Source organism: Xiphophorus hellerii, chromosome 2, assembly GCF_003331165.1.
Source record: "Xiphophorus hellerii strain 12219 chromosome 2, Xiphophorus_hellerii-4.1, whole genome shotgun sequence".
NCBI classification, from domain to species: Eukaryota; Metazoa; Chordata; class Actinopteri; order Cyprinodontiformes; family Poeciliidae; genus Xiphophorus; species Xiphophorus hellerii.
In genome coordinates, this window is record NC_045673.1 from 17270354 (window position 1) to 17288704 (window position 18351).

At 40.2% G+C, this 18351-nt stretch overlaps 2 protein-coding genes across 4 annotated transcripts; both read right to left on the reverse strand.

Annotated features, from left to right (window-relative positions):
• Positions 1-394: 394 nt before the first annotated feature.
• agbl2 (AGBL carboxypeptidase 2) lies at positions 395-10459 on the reverse strand. Of its 3 annotated transcripts, none has more exons than XM_032585589.1 (21): positions 9994-10459; positions 8220-8340; positions 7877-8041; positions 7679-7783; positions 6491-6638; positions 6114-6369; positions 5330-5731; positions 5075-5217; positions 3786-3942; positions 3526-3652; positions 3338-3438; positions 2883-2995; positions 2711-2783; positions 2421-2516; positions 2235-2312; positions 2096-2152; positions 1853-1961; positions 1616-1744; positions 1508-1532; positions 1220-1422; positions 395-591 (listed from the first exon to the last, which is right to left on the reverse strand). In XM_032585589.1, exons 1-21 carry the CDS (start codon positions 10003-10005, stop codon positions 512-514), a joined length of 2700 nt encoding a protein of 899 aa, XP_032441480.1. In that variant the 5' UTR covers positions 10006-10459; the 3' UTR covers positions 395-511. The 3 variants fall into 3 exon arrangements, with proteins under 3 accessions (XP_032441480.1, XP_032441471.1, XP_032441465.1); XM_032585580.1 differs by having other exon boundaries at positions 2096-2149; positions 7877-8044; XM_032585574.1 differs by having other exon boundaries at positions 7877-8044.
• A 122-nt stretch (positions 10460-10581) lies between these two features.
• Positions 10582-18173, reverse strand: fnbp4 (formin binding protein 4). The gene is made up of 17 exons (XM_032585602.1): positions 17903-18173; positions 17394-17465; positions 16824-16948; positions 16448-16625; positions 16073-16220; positions 15879-15975; positions 15455-15799; positions 14948-15140; positions 14732-14847; positions 14545-14649; positions 14221-14354; positions 13087-13247; positions 12365-12645; positions 12099-12213; positions 11729-11922; positions 11193-11350; positions 10582-11086 (listed from the first exon to the last, which is right to left on the reverse strand). The coding sequence occupies exons 1-17, from the start codon at positions 18024-18026 to the stop codon at positions 10996-10998; spliced, it is 2637 nt and encodes an 878-aa protein (XP_032441493.1). The 5' UTR covers positions 18027-18173; the 3' UTR covers positions 10582-10995.
• Positions 18174-18351: the final 178 nt, after the last annotated feature.

The window sequence follows — 18351 nt, forward strand, 5'->3', positions numbered from 1 at the left end:
AAAGTAAAAAATATTTAATGAATTCAGGATTAGTTTCATATTCTGTTTCCAGGCTGTATTCCTTATCACTATGTAAAAGTTCCAGCCATCCATCCCATTTCCATGCAGTCGTCTATCTATCCATCATCCATCTGTTTATTATCGGTCATCATCATCATCTCATTATTCCATGCATCAATCTGTTTTTCTATCAGTCTATGTTTCTATGACAGAGAAGCAGAGTGATTCTGTTTTTAACATTTTTATTTGTCCACCATCCATCCATTCAGGCTGACTACTGTTAATATATTGATAGTAAGCTTTCGTATTTACATTTTTAAAAAAGCTCTGGAAAAGTTACATGATGAAGAGACAGAAGGATGTGTGGGAACATATTTATGTATGCCACAACAAATGCAAATAAAGTCTTTTATTGAGGCGACAGGCGGCAGATTGCAGGGAGTTCACATAGATTACAGATAAAAGTTTTTCCTTTTGCTTCTGCCCAGGCTCAAATAAATTGTTGAATACCTCACTTTCTCTCAAGGGGGTGCCAGCGTTCTGAGAGCCCTTTGGTTTTGCCCATAAGAGGTGTAAACGAAGATGCATCCACTGGAAATTAGATTATATTGAAGGAGATTGTTGGCTAAAAGCTATAGAATTATGTTTTGGTAGAAAGTAATAATAATAATACAACAAGGTAACAAAATTAGTAACTGAATTAAATGCAGTACCAGACATATTTATTGGCAGCCCTGGTAAAAATGTTCAGCATAATTTCCCACCGCAAATCTCAAAAGCTTTCAAACTTTAAATTGGGAACAATCATTCAATGGGGAAAAATGTCATGTTTATAAATAATTGCTTTTACATACGTTAACAACGGGACAATATTTGGCAGCCCAGGTCAATGGGACAGCAGAGTGTCCTATGCAATGTTTCAAAAGGCTAAAGCAGACTGAAAGAGGAATCTCTGACAATTTCTCAATGCACAACATTGAATTTTGATCATCTCTGATGTTCTTTCCAGGTTTTGGAAAGTGTTGCTCCTGTCCCACTTTATGTTTTACACAACATCCCAACTTCATTGCAATTGAGGTTGTAAAAACAAACAAAATAAATTATGGGATTTTGCCCTAGTAAAGAAATGTGGCATAAAATGTTTTTTTACTTATCTCTACCAGAGGTACAAATAAATTTGACTGGCACTATAAAGAAAAAAAAATATGTTAGGATGTACCTTCAGATGAATCCTTTAGGGTCCCTTCTCTACGGCGGGCTCTGGCTACGTCTGTGACCGATGTGGAGAAACCCTTAGTTGGAAAATTACCAGAGACCCACTGTACATGTTTGTCTTTGAAAACACGGCAATTGCTGGATGTGGAAACGGATGAAGTCGGAGGAATGGGTGGAGCCATTCTGATAAACCCAGATGGAGGAAACCTGCCAAAGAGGAGACACAAACCCCTAAAAACGAACATTCAACATCCTGTGTTGTTTAAAAACATAACTCCTCTGTGTGGCTTACCTGAATGGAGCTAAGAAAGTTGACCCTAAAAGAGCACAAAAACAATTTACTACCAAATGACTACAACTGAAAAGCGTGACATTAAACATCCACACATGCCACTGCTACCTTGTTGAGAAGACAAAGGTGGCGTATAGTGCAGGGGCTGCATCAGAACAGGAGAACATGGCGGAGGAACCTTCAGAGAGAGAGGGGGGCAGCTGCATCTCACCTCTCTATTGCTAACCACTTTATCACCTGCGAAGCAAGTAACATATATGAATCCTTACCACAGAGAACCTTTTCAGACTCCTGAACCATTCTAAGAGATTTGTTTCATCTGGAGTCTGTAAGAAGTAGCAGTACCTGATGGTACTGCTCCACCTGATGGAGGTGTCATGTACGGTGTGCTTTCATACAGATGCTTCAATTTGTGGTGCATGCATGGGATGCAGTCGTTGTCCTGACTGTCCTCCTAAAACACAACGTAACTTTTGAAATAATTCAACATTGTAAAGCTGAGAGTGAGCAATAGTATCAGAAAGAACAGGAAATAATCGGGTGTCAGAGTTTGAGATCTTTGACTTGCCAAAGTGTTACCTGGCTTACCTCTTCAGGATGACTGGTTGGAGATGAGACTACACATGTTCCCTTCAGGTCATTCTGCTTTACATACAAAAAATACAGCTCTTATTTTTCAAGATTGCACACCTTAGTGATCTGGATACTAATATCCCACAAACCTGACCTTTCCTCTCTTTTGTCCTCCAACAGGTGACTCTTGGCTTCGCACTTCATCCATATTTTCAGGAGAAAGACAGGACTCCTGCAAAAACAGTTTACTAATAACCCTTAAAGGAAGTTATGAACACATTAACATGTTAACAGAATACAGCACAATAAGCCTGACGGTATATTTGCTGCTCTCCAGAACCTTTGTCCGTGAACTAGTCCTCTCACGGCTTGGTTGGAGTCTGTCTCTTTCCTTACGAGATTTTAATTTTTTCTTTTTCTTCTTAAAATGAGTTTTCTGAAAGGAAGAGAGAGAGTCAGAGAGAAAAAGAGGGAGAGAGCGACAGAGAGAGAAAAGAGGGAGAAAGAGAGGAGGTGCATGTGTGAGAAATCGATCAAATATGATTCAAACCAAACTTTAATGCCTGTATGCTTTTGCTCAGAGATTTAATTATAGAGTTCAGTTCAAATAAATTTAATTTGTCAGGATACCTCTGGAATTCTTTGCTGGTGCAGTAAGTGAACTGGAAGTCCGTCTGAATCTGAACTATTAGAGCCACTCGTGCTGAGAAAGCAATTAAAAAAAACAAGCTAAATGAGAGCACAATTCATTTACTAAACCCTTTTGCCAAGTGTTGCCTGCAGTTTAACATAATAAAATTACCTGGTTTCCAGGTCAGACACAGAAAAGCTACTATCGGTATCCAGAGTCTTGCTCATTTTCTTCTTGATCTCCGTTTTCAATAAGGTTGACACCTCTGCTAAACAGTGATTCACCTAAAGTAAGAATGAAAAAGGAAAAATAAAACTGTATCTGTTGGTAATTTCCAGTGCCCTTCAGAAGTACACATATTCATTCAACTTTACCAGATTTGGTCTCGATCAGACCTCAAACTTCATCTATGCATTGGGACTTTATGTTATGCACAAACACAAAGCAGCCCATATGTAGTTCAGGTTTTCAAAACAGAAAACCAACAGAACTCATTGACAATATGGTTGTAATATGAATAATGTTTAGGAGTTTAAGGGATGTATACACCTTTACAAGGGACAGTTTAAAATTTACATTAGTAGTCCATGTTTCTACGTAAAAGTGTATTCTGCTTCATTTCTTGCCTTTGTTTGATCAGGGTCACAGAAGTCCAGGAGGGTGTCGCAGAAGTAAAAGCCCATCGACTTCAAATCTCCAGTAGTAAAATGGGTCCCTTTTCTGTCATCTAAAGTAACAGCAGAAAATACTGCAGAACCTTGTGCAACGTGCACATCTATGAACGCATGAAAACATACAGGAAGCCCATATTTACCCAGAGTGGATCCTCCGAAGGTGGCCTCTAGGGTGTAGCTGTTCTTGATGCCCAATCTCCACATGACGATCCGCCCTGTTCCCTCCTTGCTCTTCTGCACCTTGAACCTACAGCTCTTATAGGAAAACTGAGAGAATGATTTAGATGTTGATACTGAACATACGTTCCTCAGATAAATCACAAATATGAAGAAATACTGTATGTTTGCAGTGTTTAAAGATTTTTTTCCTAAGACGCTGCCAAAATATTAATAAGGTTACCTTATTCCTTGCATTCTTGCTCATCATTAGCGGAAAGACCCTCTCTTGAAACTTGAACAGCTTGCTGTGGCTGTCACATCCATACATGAACACATTGTTTTTGCGGTTGTGGCCGTGAAAATCACAGTAAAGAACTACTTCTGTTTCAGCCACAAGTCTACAGAGAGAGAATAGTAAAACAGATTTGGAAACGGTTTGGAAGAAGCTCATAACAGATTTGTCATGAAATGCGGTAGTTGGCGGTGAGGAAGACGCCGTGGACCCAGGTATGTAGAATGAAATGATGATTTAATGAAGATGTACACAACAATCCAAAGTCCAGGCAGCACAGAAGAGCAAAAGCTCAGAGCTGGTAGCAACTGGACCCCAAACACAGCTCACAGCAGACTAGACAGACAAGGACCCCACAAGGAACAAGGAACACAGGTGGCATTAAATACATAGAGGGTAATCAGTGAACGAGACACAGCTGGGAACAATCAAGGGGTAGACGGGACAACACAGAGACTCAACAGAACACAGAAACCTAAATAAACACACAAAAAACCCAAATCACTACAAGATTGGGCTCAAATGCGTAAGAGCAGCACCATAAAATTCACGCTGGGCTGTAGACCTATTTGCAAGTTCTGTTAGAATTTAATCATGTCTTCTGTGTTGTGTTGAAATGAGTGGAAAAGCTTAAATATATTTCCCCTCATTTCAGAAAGTAAAATCATTACATACAGTCATATTACATAAATTAGAACATACGTCTCACGTGAGTCTTGCTTGTCATATTAAAAATACCTGTTGAAAACAACAACTTTTAAGCAGGTTTTAAACATATTTATCATTATGCCCACATTTTTGTTTTTAAATATAGTTTTTCTATTGCTGTGACATAATATTCTAATTTGATGTCATGTTTTCATTAGTTGCACATGGAAAATCATCATAATTAACGGAAATAAAGGTTCCCAAACGTCCTTCTGTGTGTAATTACTTTATATAAAGTGCTTCATTTAATGATATTGTTCTTAAAATAAATGGGTTTTTCAATAATATTCTATTTTATTAAATGGATCTGTAGATTCATTTCATTCGAAGTGGAATAATTCAATCCTTTATTTCTTGTCATTTAGATGATTATGGCTCAGGAAAACCCAAAATATTGTTTCTTGGAAAATTACAATATGCACTTGTGATTAATAAAAGAAGAATATTCTAAACAGAAAAGCCAGGCTTCCGAAGAACATATTTTCCCCAATGCATTCAATAGTTGGTTGGGGCTCCATTTGCATTATTACCTTTCAACCATGTTCCTGGTGTGCCAAACACATGGAAAAGAATCCTTCAGCAACGTTTTATAGTTTCTGTTGAGATCCCTGCCTGCCAGTGAGCACCTGTAGTTTCCCACCACAACACCATCTGGGTTCAACATTGGCACAACCTGCAATTAACTCAGTGGGGGAGAAAAAAAAACATTTAAAAAATTAGGATAGAGAAGTTTCAAAAGCATTTTGGAATAACTGGATTACAGCTGACAAAAATGAATTGCGCACCTTGAAAACAAAGTTATCCCTGAGAACTTGAGCATCATCTGAGTCTCCGAGCAGAAAGTCTAAAAATCCCTCCATCATCCAGGATCCGTTGGTTTCCCCTGGATGGACTCGTGCTGTCACCACCACAGCCTTCTTGTTTCTCACCTCCTCCTGGCTGGTCCCTCTAGACGTGATGGTAATAACATAGACGGCGTTCCCTGCAAGACTTTGGCACAGCGTCCGCACTTCGCAGTACGATGCTACTGCTGGATTGGAGGTTATCTGCTTCAGGTAGTACTGCAGCCGTGAATACGTGTAGGGGTAGCAGTGGGCCAGGTAGCACGTGTCTGAGTCATAGGGGAACCGGAGAGTCCAGGTGAGCGAGTACAGGCGGTCGCCGTCATCATTGTTCTCATTTGTATCCTGCCCAGACACACCATTAAAGTCCGTTGAGATTGGTACATAAGATCTGTCCAGATTAGAGCTGTAAAACCTGCATTGCTTGTGGAAAACACATAATTTGTTGAGTTTTATAAATTTTACATAAACATGTGGCAATTCTAGAATGAAGGTTAAAAAAAAACCCCACATAATTTGTCACCTAAATTTGACACATCCCAAAGAAAAACAAAAACTTGCATAAAACAAAACTGTTAAAAACAGCCATCCTGTCACGTTCATATTTAAAACACTTCTTTAAAAATAACTTTATCTACATACGGTAAATACGTTCTATTTTTTGTTGCCATGTCATGTAACAGAATTTGCAAACATTAAGTGGTCTGAAAGCGGATCCAGATGCTACCTCGCTGCAGTTCTGATAGTATCTGATGTTGGACCCTGCTCGATGCCAACCAACTCCATTTTCCTTAGCAGCCCTCTCAGAGTACAGGAGCGGCCTCATGCCGAGGGAATACAGACTGCTCGCCTTCATCAAGTTGGTTATGGTGAAGCGGTAAATCATTTTAGCCTTCATGTTCCTCAACCTGAAGTAAAACCACTGCGTGTGCTTCTCAGTGTACATGTCTGTACGCAGCGTGAGCTCGTAGTCGAAGGCGCCCCTGAACAAGCAAGAAAAACGAGAACACAGAGTTCAACTGTTGTCACATTGATACAAACTTTCGGGGGTAAAAGATGAAAGCTGGATGACAAACAAAATAAACCAAGAGTGAAGAGACTCACACTTGGACAGCCTTCTGAAGGTTGCCACTTTCGAAGCGCGATTCAAATTCAAGAGTAATATCTGGGGGTGTGTCAAGAAACTTGGCACAACTGGTGGAGCCCCTGCTTCCTCCAACACGAGAGCAGGTGAAATATAAATGCTTTGTTGCTTAAATAGTTAAGAAAGATATGAAAAGAAGAAACACAGAATTAAAAATGATGGTTCTGTAAAATAAATTGACAATGAGACAATGTAAAGCCCTTGGAGAAAGAACTCATATCCCAGTTGAACATTTCTACATTATTGACAACCAGAACTAAAATGTATTTAGAAAATTGTTTAAGCCCATTTATTATTTTGCTCCCATCTCAAAATTGTGCATGGTTTATGGATGATCTATTGCATGAATCCCCCCCCGAAAAAAGCATTAACATGTTATGTGAAAAATGTTCAAGGGGTACAAATACTTTTGTAGCATGTAGAACTTGAAAGATGTGTTGTTGTTGTTGTTTTTTTTACTTTAAAAGATAGCACTCCTTTTTTTCTTTTTTAAAGATGGCAACCTGGTTTGCTCATAAGAAACTACTATTAACCAGAATCCCGCGTTATTTCAAAACCTTTAAAGTCACATTTCCAATTAGTTGAGTTTAGAAGGATTTTATTTGCAAGAAGACTCAAGAATCTCATTTGGTTTATTTTGTCATTTTATTTTGCTTTGAGGAAAGTAAAGACTAGATAGAAATTGTCTTATGACTGCTTTTGGCCCTTGGGTTATATGGGGTCTCTACATTAGAAAGATGTAAACATACAATGTTTAAAAACACAAACATCCTTATTTTGTCTCATTGTTTCTCATAGAGATTAAATTACTCTACAGTGTTCCTATTTTAAATCATTTGTTTCTATTTGCTAAATAGAATTTGCCAAATGCATGAAAAACAGGCAACGAACATATTATAATTGCCTGACAATCTATCCACATGTGCCTCCACTTGACTCTAGTTTAAATTGGCCAATCAGAAGTTTGTGACATAATGACATAATCATACGCGGTTTAAAAAAGGATTTAAAGCCATCATAATCACATAAAATCGTTCTAATTTTTCTGTCGTGAAAATTGTCATGTGTGATTTAATTGAGTGTGTGTAACTGTCTGGTATTATGTTCTTAGGAGTCATGATGACTGTCCAAACCAAACCCATAGTTACCAAAGTCCGAGCAGTACACCACATTCCCTGGCCCATCTTCAGCTGGAATGAGGGACTCCTTGTTGGAGGACTTATAAAAGGGCTCCGGCTCTGGTGGCTCCCATTCTAAAAAAAACAACAAAAAAAACAATCCCTCTATGAGTAATTATAGGTCCCCATCCAACCAAGTGGCAAAAGTCAAATAGAGTGAAATGTGACCTATGTGCTGGATGCTGTCGCTGATGACTTCACACTCTACTGGCCATCGGGGGCGAAGGAAGTTAACCAGCTCAGACGGTGGCCTTAGAATGAAAACCGGCTGACCACCATGGAAGTTTAAGAGCAGCTGCGTTGTCCTTAGAGTCTGACTCAGATTCATGCATACTGCTGGAAGATGAGTCACATAACATCTAATAACACATCTAATAACACATCTAATAACCTGTAATCTTGGTCAAAGTGCTGTAACACATTCTTCTAGCTTCACTCAGTTACTTTATTAATTCTACATCCATGTGCTATTAGTTGCAAATTGTACACACAGAACTTAAAGGTTGCTTACACTGCCTCCTCTCCGCTAATTCGTCCTCAGTTTGCTCTGAGTTAGATTCGTCAGGACCCAACGTCTTGCAGGTTTTCCTTAAACTCCTGATGACAGCGCCCGGTGTTCTCTTTGTCTGAGGCTGTAAATAAAATCGCCATTAAAATTGTTGATTTCAGTCAGATTTTATAAAAGGAATTATACAACCAGCGCGTGCTGCTTTCATCTTCAAATAAGGACCTCCAGTTTTTTTTTTTTTACAGAAAAAAAGACCTCACTGACTGAACTCCACACTGCTTACTTCTCACACAAGCGTCTATATATCGTTAACTTTTAGTTAGAAAGATTTTCTAAGCTTGAATGTTTCCATGCATAAGTGCAAATATGTATATCTGCTGTAGTTGAAAGAGTCCTTATGGTCCTGCATTACTCTCAAGAAGAGAGCAGTATATTACAAAGTCCCTTTCAGAAGGTAACTAAGCACAAAATGAGGTTGTGTTACATCTAAACCCTAACACTGCATACTACCCTGAATACACTATTCTCACAGTGAGACGTGTGTGCAGCTGCATTTCGCTGAAGGGATTATTTTCTTCATTAAGTTGTTGTGCAAATTAGAATCCGCATCATTTTCAGTCTCTAAATGTGTAAAGCTGGTAGAAACGCCTCAAAGGACTTGCAGCTGTCACTGCAGTAAAAGGTGATTTTACAAAGTATTGACTCATATTGGCTTAATACTGAATATGGACACCACACTTTTCTAAAGAGCAATCCTAAAAGTCAAAAGAATTTTTGTTTTTTTTTATTGCGTTCCGTCACAATAGTATTGTTTTACTAGTCAGATCATTCGGCACACTGGATGGTCTATTGAAAGTATTTCTGCTTCAATCCAAGACTTTAACATTTACACTAATATCTATATATATATTAAGATAAAAAGAACCACAAATTTACAGTACAGACCAAAGTTTGGACACACTTTCTCATTGAACTCAATGAGAAAGTGTGTCCAAACTTTTGGTCTGTACTGTATGTCCAAAATGTCGTAGGCAAAACAAGTCAACCATTGGCTTTCCATCTTTGCTTAAACATGCCTGAAACTACAATTTGGACTATTTTGAGTTATTGTTACGGGGGTAACACTGTCATCTGCTGACAGTTTGGGTTATTTTTCTTGTGGGTAAACTGGTTAATAAAGGAACCTTTTTAATGAGCAATCTTGTCTCCTCCAACTAATTATTTGTCCGCCGGATGTATTAGTGTTTGCTACTACATCCTGCGAACGTAAAAACGGTTTGTCCCCCGGCCTCCAATGTTCACTGGCACTTTGTGCCAGTCCATTACGTAGAAATCCCACTATGATATCAGTTTGAGGTATTAATTGAACTGTGAAAACGTTGGAGTAAGAACACTGCAAATATGTAACTTGTTTTCTTAGACGAAGCTTCGTTTTAGGTGGACAATTATAAAATCATTGTCAATTATACAGCAGTTTAATATGCTGTTTTAAGACACGATGGGGTTGTTTACTTTCTTCTTTCTGTATTATAGCTGTAACTTGGCAAACTAGTTAAACACTCGACCACAAATATTTTAGAAATAATAACATAAAACGTTCCTCATGCCTCCATGTTTCAACGAATATCCTCTTTATAAATGTAACCCAATCGGTACCATTGCCTTAAGGGAATCAGTTGTGATTTCCCACTGGTTGATCCAAAATGCTAACATTTTGTTAGATTATGCCAAGAAAACTTGAGCAAAAATTGACTTTCACAATCTCGTAGCAACTTACCTCGGTGGGCATGCTTTCCTTTAAGCGCTCCGTGGGACTGAAAACACCCAGAAAATTATTCCCGACGTTGCTTGGCAACGAAGTAGCACAACACAGTGTTTTCCATGGATACGTACGGTCAAACCTTACCGATGTCGCGAAGAACAAGCCGTAAGTACACTAGTTTGACGCTAAAAGAAAATTTGTTCAAAAATTATCCCTCGGTGTATCTTGCAGCAAAAACATTCAGTTTTTTTTTTCTTTCAGTTTGTTTTTGCTTCAGTGTTCTTTAACTACATTACATAAGAAAACCTATTTCTTTTAATTACTTTTGCAATTACGGTAGCTTATTAGGAATCTTCTCAACTCCATAAACCTATTCGTTTTAAAGTTTACCAAATAATGGACTGGTAAGCTCAATATATACTTAAAGGTAAAAGGAAAACATTGCACATGCTACCGTCTCTTAAAAAGAGGCATTGCATTGAGAAAATAAAATAAACATTTTGTTTAGCCCACCATCAGTCGTTCCTCCAAACTTTCGGCATTTTCTGTTCACATTGATTATAATAAAAAGCTAGTTTTTTTAATAAACAACAACAGTTTTGAAAAAAAAATTTTTAATAACTTTTTACAAAATTTACAAGTCCAGGGACAATCCCTCCCCATCTCACAAATTTGTCCCGTTCCTTCCTTCCCCATGTAAAAACACACTTTAAAATAGACAATTCTTCCAAACAAACTAGTGGACATCTGAGCTGCGTCTATATAAAAAGGAAAGCCTATTACCTCAGCACGTTTGGCACATTTACAGATCTCGTACAAAAACAGGACATTCAAACCCCCTTGATGAGAATGGCCTGCCATATAAGGGCTTCAAAATGTCTCATATGAACATAGAACAGCTAAGAAACTCCACTGATAGTAAAACAAATCTGCATCTCGTCACAGGGATGTTCTTATGGTATAGGTAGGAGCGGATTTACAAACACGGCCAGGGCAGCGTGTGGGAATCGGCAGGTGTTACGTGCTGTTCATCAACTTCCTTTTCTTCAACCGGTCCCGCCAGTCCTCTGGTAGTGCCTCAAAGTTGGCATTTTTTGAAGCTTTTCCCCTTGAAAATGAAGAAAAACAAGCATTAAAACAACCACCTCGAAGCACAAGAGAAGAAAAACTATTTAAAAGCACTGATTGAAGCTCATGGTAACACAGAAACATACGTCATGAACTGCTGTTGTTTCCAATCCTCAATGCTTTTCTTGTTGAGCAGATCTCTGTCTTCGTCACTGGAGCTGCTCTTCTCTTCCTCATCTAACTCTTTTTGAATGCTCTGCCACTTTTTCACCAGTGAAGGCATCTTTGTCTTACTTTTCTTTGGCTACAGAAACAAATAAATGAAAAAGTCAGGATAACGGCTAGAAAACAAAATAAAGTGACAAGTCAACAAGATAGAGTCAAAATTACAATTTACCAAAGGACAGATAGATGAGCAGACAACAGGATGGACAAACTGATGGTAAAATGAGCAAAATATATATAGAAAAGGCCAAACAAACATTTAGATGAATGGATTAGCTTATGAGTGAATGAATTGCCTGATAAATGAATGATTGGATAAACAGTGAAACAAACAGATGAATAATAGATATATGCACCGATTAACAAATGGATGAATGAAAGCCCTTAGATCAAGATGCAGGTTTTTAATTTGATGGGAAGCGTGATCCATTCCTCCTCCCTACCCCCCAACACCAACCTTATCCTTTTTTGTTTTCTTGGTCTTGTCTGCAGGTAAAGGTTTGGCTGCAGCAGGTTCAAAAGCTGGCTGTGAGGGAGGCAGCGGTGGCTGAGGAGGTAGCACTGGCACAGGGGGGGCTGGAGGTTCGCATGGGATCAGAGGGGCAGCCACAGCCGGAATACCCCAGTAGGCTGCTGCTGGCATTAGAGGTGCTGCAAAAAATGAAAAACCTCAGGTCTCAGCTGAATAAAGAGGAATGGTACCCAAGGATTTTTGCTGAATCATTTGAAATGACTGCACTAATTGGAAATTGCATTAAAATTTTAAAAAGTTGGGAAAAAAGACTTGTATAATAAGAAATACTGTGGAGGATTTGTACTGTGTTTACCTGCAGGAACTGGAGTCTGAGTGTAAAGAATGGGACTGCTGCCAATGGTAACAGTTTTACTCCCCTGACCAGCTTTCCGTTTCAGGCCCTTTCCAAAAGGAGCTGACTCTATGATCTGTGTCAAGAAAAAAAGAACAGGTTATTTAGTCCGGGACCAGGGCTCGGACCAGGCCTGGAACCAGGGCCGGTACCGGGATCAGGGGTTATTTAGTTATCAGATGTAAACTAGTTTATAAAAAAAAAAAAAAAAGTGATTGCTCCATTACCTTCATGTTAACAGAGCCACACCTCCCGCTGCCGTCCTCCTCTGTTCCAGGAGCGGGGGGCTCCTCTTCGTTGTCGTCGTCCACATCCATCTCAACCTCCATGATCTCTCCATCGCTGTCAGGAGGTGGTGGAGGGGGTGGGGGTGACTCTGGAGGGAGGGGAGGGGGCGGAGGGTCGTTGGAGGGTGGAGGAGGGCTGTTGGGAAGGGGCGGCTGGGACGGGGACCAGAAGGAGGACGCACTGGGCTGAGGAGGCGGAGGTGGAGCAACAGACGAGAATTCTGTTGAAAAGTGAGAAGGAAAACAAACAGAAGTCAGGTGGAGACGTCACAGTTGTTGTTTAAAGCAACATATTGAATGAAGGCAGATAAACTTTGATGTCCATTTGACGTACATGCAGAACAATTTAAATTATTTATTGGCATTTTTAAATGTATTTCTAATATTGTATAAAAAAAGACTTAAGTGGTTAAATGAAAAATCTGCAGAATGAGCCAACCTTTCATCCGATTAATCGTCACAATGATTGATTAACTGTTGTTAGTTGCAGCCCTAATATGGCAGTGTTGTACAGTGCTGTTATTTAAATAACATTAACAGAATCTTTAGGTTTTTCTAATTTAGAAAAAGTCAAAACATTTTATATGTTCCACAATAAAAATACTCGAGTAGCGAATACAAGCACAGAACTCTACAGCTTTAGATGCTTTGCCAACGCTGACCTGTAGCCCCACCAGCTGGTCCAGATGTTTTTGTTTCCTCTTGGTTCAGATTCTGTGTACTTGGAGTGTCTACTGGGTCCTCCGTCTTGTCCTCCTCTGTTGGAAACTCCCACTGGGAGGCACCAGTCCGTTCCCTCACATAGAAATACCGCCTGTGCTCTCTAAAGAATGGAACAACAGACATAGAAAACAACTGTCTCAACCGCCGTCCTTGAAACTGGCAGAGCGGCATGGTCACCCTGTGACGGTGGGGCAAGGAAGTAGGCAAAATGGCAACAACAGGGAGCAGGAATGTTTGTAATGGACAGCAATGGCTGCCATCCAGGAGAAGGGCCCAATTGTGGTGTCGATATGGGTGTGGATAGAGGACCCACCTTGCTTTAAAGAATAAATAATGTAAAACAAATCATCTCTAGGTCCCGAAAGTAGCTTTCAGCAGCTCACATCATGGTTGTCACATTTGCTCTGTTTTAGACAACCATTCCCTCCCAGATTCAGGAACAAACCAGGGAGGAAACACCGTTATCATGTTCAGCCATCACACATCAGGAAATAACAAATCACACAATCCATTCATTTTACATTAAAAATAACAACAACAAAAAAAAAGATTCAAAATAATATATGAAAAACAGGAAGACAGATAAAATAGAGTTGGTCTGACCTTCTGGATTCCCGTCATTGCTCCATCTTCACACTTTGATGCATGACACTTGTCGCTCCCAGGGCCTCACTCTGTCTGCTTTGCATCATGGGAGTCGTAGTCCTGTAAAGTGCAAAGCTCTCCCACGAAACCAACTCCCCCCTAACATACACCCCCTCCCAAATGTTTCACCGAATGAACCCAGAATCGGGCTGAGCAGTCAGTAACAGGGACATGGAGTCCTCTCTGTGGGAGCTCCAGTTAACAGGAAGCAGGGTGGCTCAGAGCGGATGCTCCCTTAAGGTTTGTACCACAGAAACCTGAAGTCTATTTCTGGTAATCCACTCGGACAGGTTAAGTTTCTCCCCCAAGTCATGTTACAAAAGGCTGCAACCTCGGCATAGAGCGGGGGAGTGAGGCGGCTGTTGTGACAGCGTAAGATTTCTGGGGGACGAGGGAGGTTATAGATGTGAAAGGTAAGGAGCGCGTACCTGTCCCAGTGGCAGGACCAGCCTTTAGGGGTGGCGTTAAGTTCATAATATTTTATGTGTTCAGCAGCTTCCTGCAGCTTGCGTCGAAGATAGGCCCCGTTCAGAGCACCTTCCCTCCAATCAGCAATCCGTGTCTAAAAAAAGAAGCGCCACGGGGAAGATGAGAAAGAAGTAATTGCAGTAGGTTTCCATAGAGGCAGTGATGGATTATTATGAGGAGTTCAAATATTAAAATCTGATACATGCTTGTGCAAAATTAATGACAGAACATGCTAAATATTTCAGAGGTCACAGCTGAGAGCCGGAACATGGACCATTTCTCACCTCAGTTTGCAGCAGGAGCAGGTGAAAGTTTGAGATGGTCTTTTTGTTTATCCCCAGGAACTCCATCTTGCTAGTTAGGGTGTTTGCTAGTTCGCCAATCTGAAACTGCATATTTTAGCATTAATACATGCTAAAATGCACCAACAAAGTTATATTTATATGACAGTAATGAGAATGTTAAACTCACCTTTAGCTCAGGGGTCTCTACTTCATCCTTGTTGGGAAGTTTTGAAGCCCCTGTCTCCTCTGAATTGTCCGTTTCCTTTACTTCTCCTTCTACGACACTTTCGGTTTTAGGCAGAGCTAAAAGGCACATATGAACAAATGTTCTCAGTGAGATTTTCAAAATTCTAATTAAAATACACTGAGGTGCTGTTATGTCAGAATAAAAATTTAAACTCACTTGTCTCTGCGTTGTCCAGGAAGTCTGAGCCTCTGCTGTTAGAATCGGGGCTGGCAACACTTGGAAAGACGGCCTTCCAGCGGTTCTTCTTCAGCAGAACCCCACGTGATCCTGCAGCATCTTGGCTGGTCTCTGACATGGGACTGGAGCCCCCTGCGCTCCCGTCGCCTTCTTCGAGTGCCCGAAGCTCTGCCTAAAAACGGGTAACAACGGCGAGTTACATTAGGCAAACCACTGGTTGCAGATTTGGCTCAAAAATCACAAGGCATTCATGAAAGATTTACACCTTTGGTGTAAAGGTAGGAGAGAAAAAACTGCAAGAAAATGTTTTAAAAAGTAATGCAAGACTACCAATTGTATTTATCATGTTTCTCCATCTTTTTTAGGCTTTTCCTAAGATGAAATATTCAGTAGAAGCACCACAGCTCAATAGCAGTGGTGTAGGGTCTGCTTCTTAATGCAAGAAGTCTGGCAGTGAAAATAAAGTGAAATTTCTGCAAAACTCACCTTTTTCCTTTCTAAAGCCAGTTCCAGTTCAACTGTGTCCTCCTCTGCCTCCTCTTCAGCATCTGATTGGTCTCCTGACAGCTTCTTATTAGGAACATCTTTCTGCACTGCGAGATTCGGGTCTGATTCCAGAAAGGGTATAGTGGGAGATCCTACAGGCTTAGCAACTTCCCCATCAGAATCCAAACTGTTCTCAGTCTCATCTAATCCCTTCATCAGCCTTTTCCTCCATTTTTCCTCTGCTTCTTTCACCTCTGAAGGAATCAGTGGACCAAGGAGAGAGGCAGCCACTCCCTGACGCTCCTCCTCTTCACTTGTCAGAGCTACAACACTCTCCACAATCTCCTGTTGACATCAAATGCAGACATTATAGTTACAAAGTTTGAAGGATTAACATAAAACTGACAATCTAAACGACACTTGCCTTCGCTTTTGTCTCTTTTGAAGCGGATGAAGCTGCAGCAGCGTTTTCTTCTGCGTAATAACTTGCACCGGCTGTGCCATTCCCATTCACACTGGTGCTACAAGGAGGAAAGCAAGCATTATCTTCAAAGACAACTACACTGTTTATCACAGTAAAAAAAAATAAATAAATAAGGCTTTTTCTTTTAGTTTTACCTGTTTTCATAATGTCCCAGACTTTGCACCTGATCGGCTAAATAGTGTGGTAGTTCCCAGGACACTTCATTAGTCAGAGTGTTCCAGTAGTAATAGCAGCCAGAGTTCTCATCCCAAACTTCCTGCCAGTCTCCCATCTCCACACCCACTGGAATACAAAATGATGCACATGTTGGGTTGTTTTGAAATTGTTGACAGAATGATTTATAGGTTAGGTACCAATCTGGTGATAGCCTAGCTAGATCAGGGGTACTGCTGTACTTAAATGCTGCCTAAGAGAAGAATTCATCACAAGATGGTTTCTACAAGTCGTACAATGTAGAATAACTTCCCTTTGAAAATGTATAAGTTTCTATAAACTGAAAATATAGCTACCTCCGGCTAGGGAGTACTGCGTATTGTACTCAAACTCTGTGCTTTGCTGATCGTGACCATCCAGCGCAGATTGCTGCTGAGGTTTAACCTCAGGTCGAGGCGGGTTGGCATTGGAAACGGAGGCTGGAGCCGCTGCTGCGTCGTCTGCAGCTGGCTGAGTTGTGATGGCATCAATCTCCTGAAGTGGGAAAAAAAACGGTAGAAACAGAGTTATTAAGCAATACAAAGATATCATGCCCTTCTTAATATTTTCATAAATTTGTGGAACTTATCTCTAACCAGAGAACTAAAGAGAATGTCTTACTAAATTTGAAGACTATTGAGAGAAAAAACTGATTCAATTTATAGTTATGATGTAGGGTATATATACACTCACAGCCATGAAATTGGCCAGGGTACTGTCGATGTCTGCTGGCTGGTTGTGTTGAGAATTTGAAGCTGAACGGCTTCCACCATCTTCTTCATCGCTGTCTTCATAGGCTCCAAGCAACGACAAACCTTCTATGTCAGAATGAAAAACAGAATATCTTACTACATCAGAACCATCTGCAAAAACTACAAGCAGACAAACGGATCATGTGTCTGAAAATTTCAGTCTATTTATTTATTATTCTTACAAAATTGTGCATTTTACCATAAAATAATCCAACTGTATGGCTTATTGTATGATAGATACAATAAACCATATGAAATGAAATTATATATTATTTGATGATATATCAAATGATGATATAACATATGTTTAAACAGCAGGACCCAAAGGAAACTGAGCAGAATTGTAGTCTTAATAAAAAAAACCTGTGCATTATTTGAGAGAAAAACTGCATGATCTGTAATTTCATCTTTTAGAACTTCATCTCTGTCATTGTAGAACCAGGAATGTTATTTTTAGTCTAAGAAATATAACTAAGTCTTAAGTTACTCAGATTAAAACAATTAAACTCACCTGTGGCTTTTACTGTTGGCGCTTTCATGCTTGTCAGTTTAACAAATCTGTGCCCGTCGCCGTCTTGTTCATCTGCACGGAAGTGGCAGAAAAATAGCATACAGTAAACCACTTTAGTCGCTAGCAGACTGACTAGCTAACAGCTAATCAATAAAACAGCATCTACAACTTAGTCTACTTTGCTCCATTAAAAAGACGACAGCTGGCTGTCGGTTTTATGTTGTTTTCTTAAATCTGGGATCCCTGAAATTGATATATCCACCAATGGCCTACCAATGGACGTGAACCAGCACAGTTAGTTTAGCCGCTAACATTAGCTTAGCATGCTAGCTGTGCAAATAAATCCCCAGAATTAGAAGTTTTAATACAGAACGAAACATACTATGCGACACTAAGCGTTGATTAGCAACGAAAATACATCGAGTTTGAGTAATTTTGTGTTTAAATTGACAGGCTTCGTTCTTTTAGCCTTGAGTTGGGTTTTCGCGCTAACATGCTAGGAAAATTACCATCAGAACCCGAGGGCGCCTCTTCTCTCTCTCCGGTATTTCCGCCGCGGTGTCCAGGTGGAGAAAGTTGCAGAATCGTCCTTCGACCCACGGCTCCTCCTGCGATTCGGCTTTTCTTCCCCATTAATGTGTCTGTTGAACGGCACTGCTTCTTTGGCGTCGACCGTAGAAGCTGAACTGCTTCAACTCAAGGCCGACACAAAGGAAGAAGTACATCCGCTCGAGATGTGTTAACGTCCGGGTCGCAGAGTCACTTTTGTGTAACTGCATCGGAAGATAAGCAGCTAGTGCGGCTAACAGCAGAAAGCTTCCACTATGGAAATGGATCAAAATGTTACCATGTTCGACGACAAATTAGTGTCTCCTGTTGCCATGTGTACCAACAACGTGTCTATATTATTAACAGTCGGACTCTAAGGATGAAGCTAGTTAAAGAAAGTCGGCATGGG

Excerpts from the sequence above, each read along its gene's own strand:
- agbl2 (XM_032585574.1), bottom strand. Across the intron at positions 2,517-2,710 it reads ACCAGCAAAGAATTCCAGAG|AAAACTCATTTTAAGAAGAA; the intron begins GTATCCTGACAA and ends TCTTCCTTTCAG. Across the intron at positions 2,153-2,234 it reads GAGGACAAAAGAGAGGAAAG|CAGAATGACCTGAAGGGAAC; the intron begins GTCAGGTTTGTG and ends TTGTATGTAAAG.
- fnbp4 (XM_032585602.1), bottom strand. The coding sequence starts at position 18,026 with ATGGGGAAGAAAAGCCGAATCGCAGGAGGAGCCGTGGGTCGAAGGACG. Across the intron at positions 16,626-16,823 it reads CCCTGGCCAATTTCATGGCT|GAGATTGATGCCATCACAAC; the intron begins GTGAGTGTATAT and ends TTCCCACTTCAG. Across the intron at positions 11,087-11,192 it reads AAACAACAGCAGTTCATGAC|GGGAAAAGCTTCAAAAAATG; the intron begins GTATGTTTCTGT and ends TTCATTTTCAAG.